At 36.8% G+C, this 18,169-nt stretch overlaps 1 protein-coding gene across 1 annotated transcript in view; it reads right to left on the bottom strand.

The window, feature by feature from the left end:
* The window catches only part of ATP2B1 (ATPase plasma membrane Ca2+ transporting 1), a 135,486-nt gene that overhangs the window by 15,985 nt on the left and 101,332 nt on the right, over positions 1-18,169 (bottom strand). The window contains exons 12-18 of the mRNA XM_024754423.1: positions 15,891-16,128; positions 10,575-10,754; positions 9,849-9,936; positions 9,145-9,251; positions 1,819-2,010; positions 1,377-1,590; positions 697-908 (exon numbers count right to left, since the gene is read on the bottom strand). Of these exons, the coding sequence (XP_024610191.1) occupies positions 697-908; positions 1,377-1,590; positions 1,819-2,010; positions 9,145-9,251; positions 9,849-9,936; positions 10,575-10,754; positions 15,891-16,128 (1,231 nt within the window). The remainder of the gene's footprint in view (positions 1-696; positions 909-1,376; positions 1,591-1,818; positions 2,011-9,144; positions 9,252-9,848; positions 9,937-10,574; positions 10,755-15,890; positions 16,129-18,169) is intronic.

Genomic DNA, 18,169 nt, shown 5'->3' with positions numbered 1-18,169 from the left:
CCATAGAATCCAAGATGATATAAAAACATAGGTACAGTATATAATTATATAAAATTTACCATATGTAAAGTGATGCTTACTTTTGTCCTTAGAATGACCTTTATAAAAATGGGAAAATTCGGTCCTTTCTATTTCATCTCAACCCCACTTCTCACACCCATTCTCCCACTCCTCTTCTACCTTGTTCTGACAATATTACAAAATGGAAAACTGGCACATACCAAGTCTGGATGAGACCATTCAGAATCACATGGATTTTAAAATATGTATCTCAAAACCTTTTATTTTTTAATAATGAACTCAACTGTACAAATACAACGACTCTTAATTGCTAGAAGCAATTAAGGGATCACTCTAGCTGGACTAAAAAGTGGCTGACTATAAGACTGGCCTTGAATAATATAAAAATTACAACAGTTTTCATAATAACAATGTAGAATAATCAGAATCACAGTGAGTGTGAAGTATCACAGCCACAGAACCAGTAGTGCAATTAAAGTAGTATTAGTTTAATGTACTCATTCACATGTAGAATTTCAGGATGGGGCAAATTTTCACTCGAGTTCTTTTGATGTCATCAAGGCAATACACAGAAGGCCCACACATTGCAGTCAGTAATTTCTGGAACAAGCCACCTGTTCACCTAAGATCTCCACATAATAATCATATTTGAAACTATCTTTTACAATTACCCACCTGTACCACAAATGTGCCTAAAACAATTGTGCAGAAGATGGCATTATTAAAGATTCCTTCAAACACATTTCTTTCACCATGAATTTTCCGAGCATTTATTTCGTTGAAAAGTTGCATCAGTACAAAGGTATTAAAAACAATAGTATAATGTTCCGATGGAGGAGCATGCAAAGGAGCATTTCTTCCACTATCAATATCGAAAAACTTTTCTCCTGAAAGAATGAGAAATTACCATTTTGTAATTATCATACAAAATAATTTAACATTTCAAGGAAGTATGCAATAAAACCTAGTCAGACCTTTCTTGGCTTTCACAAACGGCAGCACAGAAAGAGCTGGAAGGGACCTGGGATTATACAGTACAACCCTCTTTTATTTTATACAGGAGGAAACGGAAGCCCCCAAAACTACGGTGACATGTTCAGGATCACATATCTAAGTTAGTGGTAAAGCCAAGGACAAGAAATTAGGACTCTTTTTACTCCCCCTACTGCCCCAATCTATCACACTGCCTCTCAAAATGTACTAAGGATCCACTGATAAACAGAAGAAATTAAAGATAAATGCAGAGTCAGAAAGAAAATAACTTATGTTCTTGAAAAATCTGTAACATTAAAACCATCTGGGATATTAGCTTGGAACAGAAACAACTGAAACTTTATCAGGCATTAAATTCTTACCAGCAAACAAGAGTGTAAAGACTACTACAAGCTGATAGAATGCATGACCCAAAATATTCTTCATCATTGTGCGTGAGATGAGAGGCTTATTTCTACCATAAGGTTTCCGAAGCAGGAGAGACTCAGTGGGGGGTTCAGTTGCCAGAGCCAGGGAAGCGAGAGTATCCATTATGAGATTTACCCACAGCATCTGCACAGCCTTAAGCGGTGAATCCTAGAAAAGACAGGTTTCTTAATAGACATTTACAACTATTCAAGGACTCTGCAATTCTCAGGAAGCCGTTTCTATTTAAAAACTTAACAGAACAGGATAACATTTTTATATTAATTAACCTAAAGTACTAAGCTTCAACTTATTTAAATATTTAAGTACTTTAAAAAGGCAGGTTATACATATCTTTGCTCTAAAATAAACGTTTTAATGGATAAATTGTCAACCTACTTGAGTAATACAGGCGCCCGTGAAAGCAACAATCACTGCTACTACATTAACAGTAAGCTGGAACTGAAGGAATTTTGAGATGCTATCATAGACATTTCGGCCCCACATAACTGCTTTAACAATGCTTGTGAAGTTGTCGTCTGTGAGAATAATATCAGATGCTTCTTTAGCTACGTCAGTTCCAGCGATACCCTATTAAAGAAAATTTCTGTGAATTAGACTGAATGTTTAAAATATAACCTTTAAATATTTGAAAGGATAGTATATATTTTATAAACAAAAATTTACCATTATACTTAATAATTACTGACTTAAATTTACCGTAAAAGAGGGTAATATAGTTAGTCTAAGATATTGTACTATCTCTCAGAAAGACATTCTATCTCAGCAGAAATCAAACATAATGAACGAGGCACTGACAATAATGTTCAAACTGAGTTTAAAAAAACAAAAAGAGGAATGGACACAGGCACTATCCAAGTTCCTTCCAAAAGTCACACTAAAAGTTTTTTTTTTTAATTAAAAAATAAAAACTCACAAAGTCAAAAAGTTAGTGGGAAAAGAGACATTGCAAAAACATCTTAAGAGGCTGGAAAGCAGATAACCAAGTAGGAAGAAACTCAGCAGACCCCAGAAAGCTGAATCCTAAATCAACAGTAGGAGAGCAGAGTAGCAGCCTTTCTGCACTACAGGACTCTCCTATGTGAGGCTCAGGATTTGGCAGCACCAGGCAGCACCAGGCAGCACTGGAGGTAGGGGTGAAGGCGTGAATAAGAACAGGAGGATTCTTAAAGTCTACCAAAGACGCTGAAGCAGTACTTAGAGGGCCCAAACTAAGAATAACAATGTCCCTCAACAGTGGAATGGGATGGATTAATAAGTTGTGGATTGATAAAAACGAGTGAACTACAACTATGTACAATAACACAGATGAATCGCACATGAAAAATGATGAATAAAGGAAGATGGACTCAGAATAATACATGATATATGATTCTTATGTACAAAGTTCAAAAACAGACAAAAGGAATCTTCAGAATACTGGTTACCTCTGCAGAGAGAGACGGCAGTAATTAGAAGGGAGTGTGGTTGAGGCATCTGGGGGCATAGGTCATATTCTATTTCTTGCCTTGCATAGAACAGGTCTGTTTACTTGTGATAATCCATTCACTGTTTACTTATGACATAGACACTTTTCTGTACGTGTGTTATATTTTCATAACAAAATTAAAAGAAAAGGCAGCTAGAGCCTCAGAGTCCCTTCCCACATCTATGCAACCAGGAAGTTTGACACCCTCTAACCTGGCAGAAGACTGCCTGCTAATTTACTAGAGAGGGTATAACAGAGAACGTTTAGACTGAACGATACCAAGTGCTGCTGAGTATAGGAGGTGCTATATTGAAAAAAAGGGGTTAAGAGTAACTCTGTTTAATGAATGTAGAGACCACTACCCTTCTTTTTTCTACTTGTTTCCCAGAATACCAGTATTCAGGATTGCCCTCTAGGCAGCACATCTGAAAATTCTTTCCCAAAAATCTGATCATCATAGGAGAAGAGACCTAAAAATATTGAAAATTCAAGGTACCCTAAGGAAGTGAAATGGCCAAGCCAGATCACTTTACTGGGAAGCTTCTGGTCGATAAATCCCACTTAGAGGCCTAAGACTTTCCAGCTTTTCAGCTTTCTACTGGTAAAATATGCAGAGACAACCAAGAATCACTTTGACATCTGAAGAAAGCACTAACCTGAAAGAGACTAAACCAAAAGGCATATGGAGACACAAACACTACACAGAGATAAAAGCTGGTTTTTATTAAAAAAATCAAATCCTTAGAAAGGCAAAAGGTCAGCAATGAAACAAGAACAAGAACTCAGAGATCCAAAAACAACTCTTGGAAATTAAATATATGATCACAGAAATGAAAAAACAACAGAAGTTGAGGAAATACTCAACTGCAAGATGACAAAGGTATGGTAGACAGGAAAAAAGAGAGAAGATAATAAGGTAAGTCCAAGAGGTTCAAAAATCAGAGGGGACTATTCCACAAAGAAGAGACACTGGAGAAGACATGAGATGAGTATAAGAAAATGTCACAAAATTGAAGAAAATCAGTTTTCATAGTAAAAAGTTGCCCTAAGACAAACCATCACATTTCAGAGGACTGAGAACAAAGGAAAGACTTATATACCTCCAAAAAGTGTGTGTGGGGGGGGCGGGGGGAGAAGGAGGTTCAAAATTCAAAATGGTATGTAATAACAATGGAGGTACAAATTCAAAATTCTGAGTGAAAATTATTGTCAAGCTAGATTTTTATACCAAGTCAGACTAAGTATCAAGGAGGATTCTTTGAGGAGAGAATAGAGATTTCAGTCATAAAAGTTATGAAAAAGTTTAACTCTCATGAAGCCTTTTTCTCAGGGATCTACTGGAGGAGATGGCTTTACTACATGAGAGAGTAAACCAAAAAAGACATTGACATGCAATTCAGGAAATTCAAAATCCAACATAAGAGAGAGGAAAAGGAAATTCTTAGGTATGGAGAAAGAAGAGACAGCTGTGTAGCAGGCTTAGCAGACAGTCCAGATTGAAGCACATCAGAAGATCTGGGAGAGGTATCTCTAAGAAGGCAAAACTGGTAAAAGTGCCTGATGTCTCTGACATAATGAAAGGAGAATTTGGTGATGAATTAGTATTAAGTACATTAAAAACTACGAAAATAAATAGATAAATAATTTAAAGATTAAAAAGTGAATTGAAAAAGAAAATGTATAGGGAATACAAAAAGTTGTGCAAGGAAGTAAAAGTAATTATAACAGACCACATGGCTCAGCTTGGAACAGCATTTCTAATCACAATAAGGATGGTATATTGACTGACCTCTAACTCTGATCGAAGAATAACAGGATAGGTAGTGTGTGTGAATGCATACAGTTGTCTGTGTGCCTGTGAAAGTGCTAAATCCTTATCTTCCTTAATGAAGAGTCATTAACAAATGCTTTACATTAAAAAAATTAAAAAAACTATGAATTGGGAGATGGGGATTGACATATATACACTATTGATACTATGTATAAAATAGATAACTAGTGAGAACCTACTGTATAGCACAGGGAACTCTACTCAGTGCTCTGTGGTGACCTAGATGGGAAGGAAATCCAAAAAAGAGTGGATATATGTATACATATAGCTGATTCACTTTGCTGTACAGTAGAAACTAACACAACATTGTAAAGCAACTATACTCCAATAAAAAAATTAAAAAATATAAAAAAATTTAAAGACCCTTGTAATCATGCCATTTAGATACATGGAGGCAAAAAACTAAGGAAAACAAACAGTTGGTTTCCTTTAGTCAAAAACTAGCTGGAAGAAATGATATGTGGTAGGGGACATAGTTATTAAGTCTTGTAGAACTGTTTGACTTCTTAAATGCTATGCAATATTGTTTTGATAAACACAAAGTCCAAAACAAGCTTTTCTCAAAATACTCCATGAAGGAGTAATCTTAATTTAAAATTTTAGTCTCTAACTCCTAATCTGTTTACTTTTTTTTTTTTTTTCCTTTTTCCAGCTGCACTGCGCCACCACTTGTGGCATCTTAGTTCCCCGACCAGGGACTGAACCCGAGCCCTCGGCAGTGAAAGCGCAGAGTCCTAACCACTGGACTGCCAGGGAATACCAGGGAATTCCCTGTATATTTTTTTAATGTGCAACATATTTAATACATCTAAACCCAACAGGTTCCCTTGCCTCCAATCATCCTCCATCTTTTGCAAATGCAAATCTCACACTCCCTTGTTCAAAATCTTTCAAAATTTAAAAAGCTACTTTAAGATGTTCGCCTGTCGATGCAGGGGACCCGGGTTCGTGCCCCGGTCCGGGAGGATCCCACATGCCGCAGAGCGTCTAGGCCCGTTAGCCATGGCTGCCGGGCCTGCGTGTCCGGAACCTGTGTTCCGTGGCGGGAGAGGCCATAACGGTGAGAGGCCCGCGTACCACAAAATAAATAAATAAAAAAGATGTTAATTGTGTCCAAATAAAAACTAGCTTCATAGTGAAACAAGTTTGGGCAACTCTCCATCAAAAAACATTAAAACAGCTTTTTATAAGCTTCTTAGAGCTGTATGCTAGCATGCATTGTGAGTCTCCAAATTTGTTTTACTGCATCAGGAGCCTGCTTGGGAAGTGCTGATCTACAGGATACAAGAACAAATTCCTCACCTTCATATTCAAGGCCCTTCTGATCGTCACATTCCAGTACCCACCACCACCACACCCTCTTCTAGTGAAGTTAAACTACGTGTAATTCTCAGAGGGTCTCTTAGCAGTACTTTTCTCCCTCTCTCCATTCAAATGGCACCTCTTTCAGAAAACGTTCCCCAGTCTCTACAGGCAGAGTCAAGGACTTCTTCCTTGAGGCACTCCCTGTGCAGTGTTTAGTTCTTCACTGGCTGCCACTGTGCTTCAATGATTTACTTCCTTGTGTGCTGAACCTTTAGGAGGCAGCAACTACTCACCTGTAATGTTTCTGGACCAGAATATTGAAAACAGCTTCTTAAGGTTTGGAGGAGAAACAAATTATTATTAACCCAAAGTCTAAAAACACTTTAAATTAAATGAAGATATTTTAATTACCTTAGCGAAGATTTTACTACCACAGATGCATATTTGGTTATAGAAATACATCATGACATTCAGTCTATGATGACAGAAATATCTGTACATGTGTGGTTAACTGAATTTTGGTAAGAATAATGCAATATAATTTAAAAAATAATGTAATCATATTTTAAACACAGCATGGAAGCTTGCTATCTAAAGGAATTCTGAAAGGAGTGGCTAAACATGGGGAAATGCCAGACCTCTTTGCAATGTACTCACATTAGAGTCCCTTTATTGTTGTACATTTTATCTTAATGTTGAATTTACTAAATGTAAGTGCGTATGTGTGTATACATACATACACACACCTATATATATAAAGAGAGAGACAGAGAATACAGTGTTTTAAAATGCTATTTCTGCCTGAAAAATAAGAGACAGGTTTAAAAAGAACGAATCAATAGCAATTTCTCAGCCTTCTCTAGTGGCACAGTGGTTAAGAATCCGCCTGCCAATGCAGGGGACACGGGTTCGAGCCCTGGTCCGGGAAGATCCCACATGCTGCAGAGCAACTAAGCCCATGCGCCACAACTTCTGAGCCTGTGCTCTAGAGCCCGCGAGCCACAACTACTGAGCTTGTGAGCCACAACTATTGAAGCCCACGCACCTAGAGGCCGTGCCCCGCAACAAGAGAAGCCACCGCAGTGAGAAGCACGCGCACCACATCAAAGAGTAACTCCCCGCTCGCTGCAACTAGAGAAACCCGTGCACAGCAACGAGGACCCAACACAGACAAAAATAAAGTAAATAATAAATTTAAAAAAAAGAGACACTTCATCTCACACACACACACGCAATTTTTTGTGGGTATCTAATAAAAGCCCAAGACAAATAATTTCGTCTTTCAGTTTTAAAATATGAAATTGAAGAACTGAACAAATATACAAAGTAAATTCAAGCTTGAGCAAGAGTGCTTTCAAGTCCAAGCCACTATGCACTTAGTTTTTCTCTGTGCATTTAAAATAAATTTAGATTATTTTTGACATGCTACCTTTAAAAAAAAAAAAAAGTGGTAAAATGCACCTAAAACTTTCAAGGCTTAAAAATCAAACAGAGCAGCTGCTGTACTGTGTTTTTGTTTGAATTACTATATTTACCTGCATTTATTTAAAGCCCTTAGTATCTGCCTTAAACACCTAAGTTTTAGGAAGAAAGTTTTTGTTTTTTTAATATTAAAATGCATTGTATATAAATACCTTCCTGGTCAGCTGTCCAGATGAAAGTAGAAGTAAGAATCCTGCCAAATGCTCAAGAGCAGCAATGAGTGATCCCGTGTTTCTAAAATGAATGATCCTGTTTTGCTTACAGCCAAAGGAAAAGCCCTTAAATATTCCTTATCCCTTCAGCTTCTTCTCCCAGCTCTTCAGAAGTTCACACCAATGCACTGCTTACCATAATAAGTTTGGGATAGGGCAGGGTGGGAATCTTTGGGTTCACAGCTATTGGTTGAGGGTACTTTACCCATATCACTTCCTTCTTCCATCTCCCTCACTCCTGTTAAAAGGCAGCTACCATGGTGGTGCTTCTGCTAAACCCCTATTTTAGCAGCAAAATACCAGGGGGACAAATTATACAAATAAACATTGGTACACATAAATATTCTCCTTTCGGAAACACTTGGGGGCACACTGTGTTTGAGAATTCAAAGTCTCTCATGCTTTAGAAAGATAATGCGGCACATACCTTCTATCACAAATTCTCCCAGATAGGGTTACCATCCCATAAAAACACATTAATATCTCTACAATGACTATGAATGTTCATATTAAGTGGGACAAATAACATCCTCATATCATTCAGAATATTTTTTGCAATCAAATGATTCTGCTGTAAATTTAGGAAAAAAAATGTCAGTTTTCAGATTTTTGGATTTGAGAACTGTGATTATGAACCTGTATTTTCCAAAAATGAAATAAATCAAATTAAATAAAATACTTAAATTTTCTATGGCACTGAAAGTACAAAGATTCATTCCAACACTGAAAAATGAGAAGGACTGGATTCAAAGATAAAACAATCTAATTTCAATTATTAAACATTTATGTAGCATATGTATTTTATGATATCTATTTTATAGTAAACACTTCATCAGTATTATGGCTACAGTATAAAGAAAATAATAACGCATGCTAAAATTTCCTAGCACTTTTAATAATCAAATATAAATTGAGAACTTGGGTGGGGTACAGATCTTTTTTTCAATCAAAAAAGATTACAAAAAAAAAAGAGATTACATCTATTATACATGAAATGATTACTATTAAAAGTTACTCTTAAGACATTTTCAGTTGAGTGGAAGATTCTTAATCATATTCTTAATTTAAATACACATAACTGTTCTAAGCCTGTCTCCTATTTAAGAGGACTGCTGTAAGGTTTAGATGAGATGACAGACATTTATATATTTTACAGAGTACAAGGTAAATGTATGATATTATTATAACTGTTAAAAGACATCACATCATCTTCCAGCATCAAATAAAGGTATTATATAAACTAATTAGACTTATAAACCAATTTAGGCTTACATATTATCCCTCAAGCTACTCTTGAGGGACAGTGTTTAAAATCAACACTAATTTAGTAACAAACAAACAAACCAAACAAACAAAACCCAGCCAGTAAATTACATCTGAATATTTGAATTATGTTAAGTTCCTACCATTGCAAATCCAACATCAGCTTTCTTTAATGCTGGGCCATCATTTGTACCATCACCAGTTACAGCTACAACCTGGCGTTGTTCTGAGACAGTGCTGTCAATTATACCTGAAATAAAAGTAAGTATTTATGCTGTAAAAACAATCTGTTTAATTAATAAAGTGATTCTGCAGAATATGCTAGCTAGCCAGTTTTACAGACTCTAAGTTAAAAATAGGGGCTTCCCTGGTGGCGCAGTGGTTGAGAGTCCGCCTGCCGATGCAGGCGACACGGGTTCGTGCCCTGTTCCGGGAAGATCCCACATGCCGCGGAGCGGCTGGGCCCGTGAGCCATGGCCGCTGAGCCTGCGCGTCCGGAGCCTGTGCTCCGCAACGGGAGAGGCCACAACAGTGAGAGGCCCGCGTACCGCAAAAAAAAAAAAAAAAGAAAAAGTTAAAAATAAATAATTAAACACAGAGAAATGGAAACTGCTGAGATGTTGGGCAAGGAACAACTCGAGAAATTGTTGTATTAGGAGTTATATCCTGTTTTAATCACTGAAGATAAACATAATTCACCTAAGGTATCGAAAGGAAATGTATTTAGATTTTATTGGAGAAGATGATATCCACAATTCAATCTAATATTCAGCATCTATTACTATTTTAGGAAGCAGAACGCATTTCTCTATTAAGAAATTGCGGAGTAATTGTAAAATCTACTCACCTTTAACCAGTGTATGTTTGTCAGTAGGAGATGACCTTGCAAGCACTCGAAGCTTTGGCCAAATCTTGTCTATCCGCTCTTGCTCAATCTATAAATTTTTGTCAAAGTTAAAACGTGCCCAAGCCTAGTTTTCTAATTCCAAGTTAGCGACCTAGCATTTGTATCAGTGGTTCTTGAAGTGTGGTGGACAGACCAGCGGCATCAGCAACTCCTGAGAACTTGTTAGAAACAGAAATTGCTGAGCGAGACCCAAGGCCTATCTTATAAGACACTCTGAGGTGGGGCCTAGTAATCAGCATTTTAAAAAGCTCTCTAGTCACTCTAATGCAGAACCGCTGTTATATATATCATTACAAGATCAAATTCTAACCACCTCCCCACTGCCTATGAAAATGGAAACTCCTCAGCGTTAAGTAGTGCAGGGTTTGGGGTCCCCTAAAATATGTTCCATAGCAACTTTTCCAAACTCATCTCCCATTACTCGCTTACACATGTTGTACTTCTTGCGCCCAGACTGAAAACATGAAGCGCTCACTCCCTTTAGGACAAATTTCTTTATCACTTGTCCCCTTTATTTCCTAAAATGCTACTGTTTTGCTTCGTGGGGTGAGGGCTGCACTGATCCAGGTGCGATGCCTAACATGTAGTGCATATTCAAGATGTATCTGTCCAAGAAATTCCTAATATACTAAAAACATATCAACTTAAACAATAAAAAACGCTTACCTCTCCTTTTTCATTTCGTATTCTTCTGTTGAAATCTTTACCTTCTAGGCATAGGAAATCTTCCCCAGGATGTAAAATACCACATTTGGTAGCAATAGCCCGAGCAGTATTAATATTATCACCAGTGACCATCCTCACAGTAATTCCAGCCCTCTGACATTTCTTTATTGCATCTGGCACCTGGTTAATGTGGAAAAAAATTCACATGATGAAAGAAAATTAGTATTTGCAAGGTGGGGAAAAATCCCACTGAACAAATATACATTGCCTTATAGTCCCACAAATGACAACTTTAATTACATCTCAAGATATTATTTCTTGAAGTAGTCCCAATAATCTCTTCTTTCCCCTTCCACTGCCACAGTCCTAGTTCAGGCTTCACTTTCAGTTATCATCTGACTTAAGTTGCTTACATTATTTATTTGCCAAAGGCTTTTTAAAGTGCCTTTTCCCCCTAGCAACCATTAGGCAATTCTTTCCTGGTTGGCTTTCCACCGTTCTGGTTTTACTGCCCAGACCACACCAGAGTAAAATGTTGGTGTTCTTTGGGGTTAAGGAAGGCTCACTTGTTTTTCCCCATTCTTGATCTTTTAAGGGTTATCTTACCTATTCTGGAACCTCCAGCTACTAGGTACATGCTAATAACTTTCAGACCTACATATTTTCCCCAGCTCATTGTGAGAGCTGGATTCCTAGTTCCATCAGAAAAGTAGACATCAGAATTTGGGTGTCTAAAAGGGAAACGATGTTTTATATCTAAGAGAAACCTAAAGATTATCTGATATCTTCAATCTCCTTACCCTATACATCCTTAAGGGCCAGTGAGTCCTGCGATTCTACCTCAAACCTTCCCTGTACCTGGTCTCCGATGTTTGTTGCCTGAGCTACTGCAATAGCTTTTTTTAATTGGCATCCCTGTGTTTATGTTCATTTCCCCTTTAAAACATCTGATATACCCGACAACACAGTTCTTTTTTAATACAGTTTCTCAAAAATATATGATTCCTCAACTGTTATACTATAAACCACAAAGTTCTCAGTATAACAGAGTGTCACACTTGAGCTTCAGAATAGTTCCCTAGTAGATAAAAAACAAGGATTTACTATATAGCACAGGGAACTATATTCAATATCTTGTAATAACCTATAATGGAAAAGAATAAACAAAGAAAAATATATGTATAACTGAATCACTTTGTTGTACACCTGAAACTAACACAATATTGTAAATTGACTATACTTCAATTAAAAAATACAAGATGACCAAATATTGCACTATTGAGCACCCTTACGCTTAAAAAAATTCATTGTTTAGGTGAAATGCAAATTTAATTGGTGTCCTGTATTTTATCTGGAAACCCTACTCTAGATCCAACTACCAGTTCACAGGAAATAGAAGCAATGCAATTGGCAAAATCTATTATAGAATGTAGAATGCTCTCCAGGACACACGTCCTTCTACAAATAATTTCCGAAGAAACAATAGTTTACTTGCTAATTGAAAGAAAAAAACAATTTGTTCTTTGACAGAGAAATTGCAAGAATGGAAAAGGAAGGAAACCTATAGATCCTTTAGATTAAAAGAGACTTGAGAGTCATGGCAATAAATTTAATGTGTGGATTTTGGATCCCGATTTGAATAAACATTTGTGACACAATTTAGGAAATTTTTAAAAATAATGAATATTTAGGAATTATTGTTATAAGTTTTAAGTATCATGGTTGTGTTTCACAAAAGAATTTAAAAAAAAAGAGTAGTTTCCTAGATTTATCTAAATTTTTTTTCTACTATACACAGCTTGATAGACGAATAATCAATATATTATTTTTGTGCCTCTGCTTCTGTAATTCTCTTTGCCTAGAAAATCCTTTCCTGTTCTTCTCTAACCAGAAAATCCATGTCGGTCCTACTAGAACAGAGGTTGCAAATGCAAATACCCACAGGGCCATGCAGGTAACAGAAATGAGGGAAAAACACTGAAAGTGACAAATCCAAGACAATCCTAATAGAAGAGCACTCAGCTCTAGTCTGTTTTTTTTTTTATCACAGTGGAAATGTTGATAGAATCTATCATTTCAAGAGAAAGCAGAAACCCAGATTTGTGTGTACTCTCTCAAACCTGATGTTTTACACACACACACACACACACACACACACACACACACACACAGTCCACAGATAAATTGAAGGCTAACTTTGGCCTATACGCTGTTGTGACTTCTATTGTAAACCGTGTAAATGTAACATCTCTGGGAGCTTTCATGGCCTGCGTAGACAGAACTGTGCTTTCATATTATACATCCCTCTATTGTTTAAAAAAATCAATATTTGATTTTGAAAACGCTGGTCTGCTGTATAAATGTATTTCTCACTTCTCATTTGAGATAGAAAGTAACCCAGATTTGTCCATCTTAGCACTCACTGGGTGGTACCCTGAGATCATTTGGAATAGGAAACAATGACTAAGAGGCAGAAACTGGTCTTGGTTAAAGCTATGTGGCAAATAATATTTAAGAAAGTAAACTAAATTTATTAATAGTCCACTAACCACCAAATACTTCCACTTAAAATTTACAAACTACCTCCACTTTTACAGATAAACTGAAGAGAAGCCAAGCATCTTGTTTAACTATCTATGCATATGCAATAAAGCTGGATTTATTCTAGATATCTAATTAATCAAGATTCTCTACATCAGAACTGTACAATCCAGAAGACCCACTTGGCAAAGCTACGTCCTATTAGATTGTCTCATTTTAGTATGAAAGCACGCATCTCATTTTGTGATACTGAAGAAATTAATTGCCACTTACATGTTTTAAAAAAGATAAAACTGTCCATCAACCTCAGTGCTAAGAACACAAAATGAGCAATACATTTTCCAAAGGACAAAAGTTGAAAACATCCTGATTTAGTATTTAGATAAGACTTAAGCCATAAATCAATGTATAAAACTTCGAATGGTTTTCCTTTGACCAAAGGTTGGCAAACATGATCCACCTGGACGTTTCATAAGCATTTGAAACCCCAGAATCCCAAACTTGATCTCTAAATAGGCAGCTTCATCTGACTCTCTTATTACATTGGTAATACCATCTACCAGCCACTCAGTTATTCAAGTTGGAGACTGATTCCCCACTCCTCCAGAAGAGATCTAATTGTAGAGATATCTCAGTCCTATGCTTACTGCTCTAGCTACACACTTTCCTCAAGAGATCTCCTTTAGCCTCATATGTGAATTCTCCAGTCTACTTCACTTTCAGGCTTCTAGGTTCAAGTGCCTGCCTGACATATAATTGGATGTTTCAGAGATTGCAACAATGTTAAAAGGAGTATATCCAAACCCAACATATTCATTCCTATTGGTTCTACCTCTATTTACTTTAAAATCATACCTTTCTTTCCATCTTCCCTGCCACAACTGTAGTTCTAAGCCATGGTCATCTCTTGCCTGGGATCACTGCAATAATCTCATTGGGTTCCCTGCTTCTACTCCTCTTTTTAATTCATTTCTTACATAGTACCCCAAATACTATTTTAACAACATGCATCATGTCACTTCCCAGCCTGAATTTCTTCAACGACTTCCCAGTGAATTTCAGAATAAAATTCAGAGCCCTTATTGCCTAGTAAGGCCAGAGGTAATCTCGTCTGCTTCTTCTTGTCCAAACTTACAGCCACGCTGGCCTCCTTTCCACCTTTGAAAATCTAAATACTTTCTCGCCTCAAGGATCCTGTATTTTTTGTGCCATTTTTCTGGAATACTGTTCTTGCAGCTATTTACATGGCTGGCTCACTTTTAGCCATCAGAACTCAACTCAAATGTTATATCTTCAGAGATCCTTAATGTGGTCTCTGTTATCTTTATTTTACCACCCTGTGCATATCCTTTATAGCCCTTATCACACTTGGAATAGTCATATCTGATGCTCCCCTGCTACCCCACGCCAATTAGAATATAAGGCCTATGAGGGCAGGGACCAAGTCTTATTCCTCACAGGATGTGTCTTCACTTGGCATACTGCCTATGTACTTATCACTTTAAATGTTTATCTGTTGTGTTACCTCTCTAGAGTATAAGTTTCATAATTATTTTGTTTAGTGCAGTATTTCCAGTTCCTAGAAGAGTGCCTGGCACTACACACTGGATGTTGAATCAATTAGTTGATGATAGCCACTGAACAAAAGCTGTTTTTGCCTTTGTGCTTTTATTCATATTGCTTCTTTGCTCACAAGGTGCTTACCGCTCACTCTCTCTCTTCGTCTAGCCAATACCTCTTCCTCCTTTGAGACTCACATCAGGTAATTAACCTCTAGGAAGTCTTACTTGACCCCTCTCATGGTTAACATAACACAGTGTGGTCTTTTAATCGCATATATTTTATACAGAGCTAGGTTTGAACACACTAGCTCTAATGTCTAGAGGTAACGTCTATACATCTCAATTTTTTTTTAACTTTCAAATAAGTAATAATACTTATAACTCAGAGGTGACTATTAAATGAAATAATACATGTAAAGCACTTGGCATAATATGTGGCACACAGTAAGAATGCAATACAAAGATATAATTACTTTAGAAGGTTGGGGGCTCATGTTCTGTGCTCATATAACATGCTCTGCATATGTATCTAACTATGTACTAACATCCTGGTTATAATTATGTGTTTGTCCATCCCTGCCCAGGACAGTGACTTCTTTGAGGCCAGGAACCAGATCTCAAAAATCTTTATGTCTCCAGTATCTTAGCATAGTTGCTGGTACACAGCAGTTGCTCAATAAACTTAAAAAAAAAAAAAAAGATTTAAAGAAGAAAAGCAAAGTCTAGAGCTGCAAACTGTCCAGTATGGTAGCAAGATGTTTAAATATAAATTGAAAAAAATATTTTTTAATTCAGTTTTTCAGTTGCACTAGCTGCACCTCAAAATCTCAGTAGTCACATGTGGCTAGCAGCTATGAGATGGAACAACACAGAACAATTCTATGGTTGCAGAAAGTCCTATTGGACAGTGCTGGACTACAGACCATGAAAACAAATAACTTAATGGCATTTACTATGTAATTTAATATAAATATCAATTGAAAAAACCTACCCAGTTCAAGGCACTGGTTATGCTACAAACATACAGGATCCCAAAGAGAAGTTACCTAATTAAAAACCATAAACAGGTAGCACATGCATCACAAGCACTATCATTTCACTTATCTTGGATTCACAAAGGAGAGAAATAAAATCACAAACACTAAGAAGTTTACTAGAAAACTGGTTACAGTTAGTGCCTTCTGCACATGCAGAACACAGAATGTTTCACCACCTCAGGTCTCACAGGATCTTCAATCCCCACAACAGCAATGCATGTAAGGCCGGTGACAATATCATTTTCATTATCCCATTCTGGTTCTGGTTCTCCTGCTGGGAAATCTCTGAATGCAAGACATATGGTTCTCAAGCCTTCTGATGCCATCGGTTCAATCACAGTTTTTACAATATCATCACGGTCCCTTGGTCTGAATACTTTTGCCTCACCATTAGCACTCAAGATTTTGAAACACCTATAAGGAAACGTTGAATCCAAACATCAATAATTAACAAAAATAATGGTTAATGCCATTTAAGTGAACTGGAAGGGCTAGAATCATGGAATCTGATTATCTGGAATTCAGAGAATTACATATGTTGTGTTTTTACAGACTTAAATCATATTCACTTTTCACCCTCCCCTTTACAAAACACAGTTCTCTTTTTATGGTTCTCACTTGATCATTCTCCATTCAAGTTACTTTAGACACTTCTCTTTTGGAAATGCAGGGCTTCTAAATTTTCACAAAAAACCCTAGTGGCAGAGAAGAATAAACTATATGCCTGTCCATTTTGGTGCAGAATTAGACATTAACTTTAATTAACACAAAATTTCCAGATACTTCCTTCTTTTAAAGTAAAAAGCCACGTTCAATCAACCCTTACCTGAGATGCTGTTTCATCACCTATATTGCTTTAACCATGAAAGAAAAAAAATAACTTACTGTTAAAATAAGCACTCTATTAGAATGAGAGAGATAAAGCCAAAATAGTTTTAATTTCAGTGAAACTAACTACCACTCTTTAACTGTGTAGTAAATAAAAGTTACACTGTATACTTCCCTATTTAAAGCTTATTTTTTCACATTGCCTCTTTATGTTCCTCTCCCTTGGTGATGCCACTGCCTCCTGCTTCTAGGCAGGTGATTCCCAAATCCCCATCTTCTGTTTTGATCGTTTTCCAAAGCTTTCCACTCTGACAGTCTACTCAGATGTTGTACCGTACCTTAAATTTACTGCATACAAGACTAAAGGCTGTCTCCTCACTGCCCATTGAACAGACATCAACATTACTCCCAATAATTTCAATGTTAAGTCTAAACTCTCACCTGAATACTTCCTTTCTCCTCATCATTTATATAGTATTAGCTCCTAAGTCCTATGTATTTGTCCTCTGAACAGTCTTCCGAATGTTTCCTCTCCTTTCTATTTCCCCCTGCTACTCTACTGCCTTCTTCTGGCTCTTAACTTCAAGCCAGAGCTACTGTGATAGGCTTTTAAATGATATTGGTCTCCAGTCCATCCTTCCCCACAACCCCAACCCACCTAATTCCCTGATGCAAGAATTATCCTCAGTCCCACAGCTATGCTCATTCTGCTACCTGATGAAAAAAATTCTTCAGCTGCATTATCTGGCCTACTTAACCGTTGTAACTGCTCAGGCTAACATTTAAGAGACTCCACAACAAAAAGAGTGGAAAGAGTTATTGTATACTTAATATACTCCATGCTGGATGTTTTACAGGCATTATTTTACCTCAGTGTCTTAGAATTGGTGGTCATCATCCTCTTTTTCAGTGAAGGAAAATGGAAGCCAAAGGAAGAATCTTCCCAGCATCCCAAAACTACTTAGTTGCAGAAGAGCCAAAGCCTGATTTGGTTTTGATTGAAAAATCTCCCCCATACCATCTACCTGCTTCCCAGCAAGCCACGATGCAAAATTTCTAACATTTCACAGAAATCAGATAACCAAGCATATGTAAAGGGAAGAAAGATGTCCTGGGTGCCACAAAAGCCCATCACCACTCAGCTGCACTGTGTGACTATTAGCTATTCCCCCAATATGGTCTGCATACTCCCACTTCCTTCCCTCCAATGTGGCTTCCTTCAACTTGATCTTACTTCATACTGAAACCTATCTTAAATGCTACACCCTTCATAGTATGACCTCTCGTCTTAAAACTTTGTGTACATCTGTCATATTCTGCATTTTCATTTATATGTATTTTCTCTTAAACCTGTTAGATTATAATCTGACAAGTGTTCATTAAGATAACACTGGATTATAATCCACATATAAGCTAATTAAAATTGGAAATATTTTAAATATTGCAATTTCAAGTGAGTTCTAATTTTCCAAAAATGCTCTTAATTAAAAAAAAAGTTTTCTGCTTCTCTACTGGAATTAAAAAAAAAAAAAATCAAAATAATTTCAACACCTGTAATAAAAAATAAGCATTAGGGAAATTATACATAAACATGTGATGTCAAAATTGAGGCGACTGGTGTGTATAA

This window comes from Neophocaena asiaeorientalis, unplaced genomic scaffold (genome assembly GCF_003031525.2).
Source record: "Neophocaena asiaeorientalis asiaeorientalis breed wild unplaced genomic scaffold, Neophocaena_asiaeorientalis_V1.1 scaffold92, whole genome shotgun sequence".
In the NCBI taxonomy this organism is placed as follows: domain Eukaryota; kingdom Metazoa; phylum Chordata; class Mammalia; order Artiodactyla; family Phocoenidae; genus Neophocaena; species Neophocaena asiaeorientalis.
Note: the sequence above shows the minus strand (reverse complement) of the source record. Positions and strands in the feature narration are given on the sequence as shown.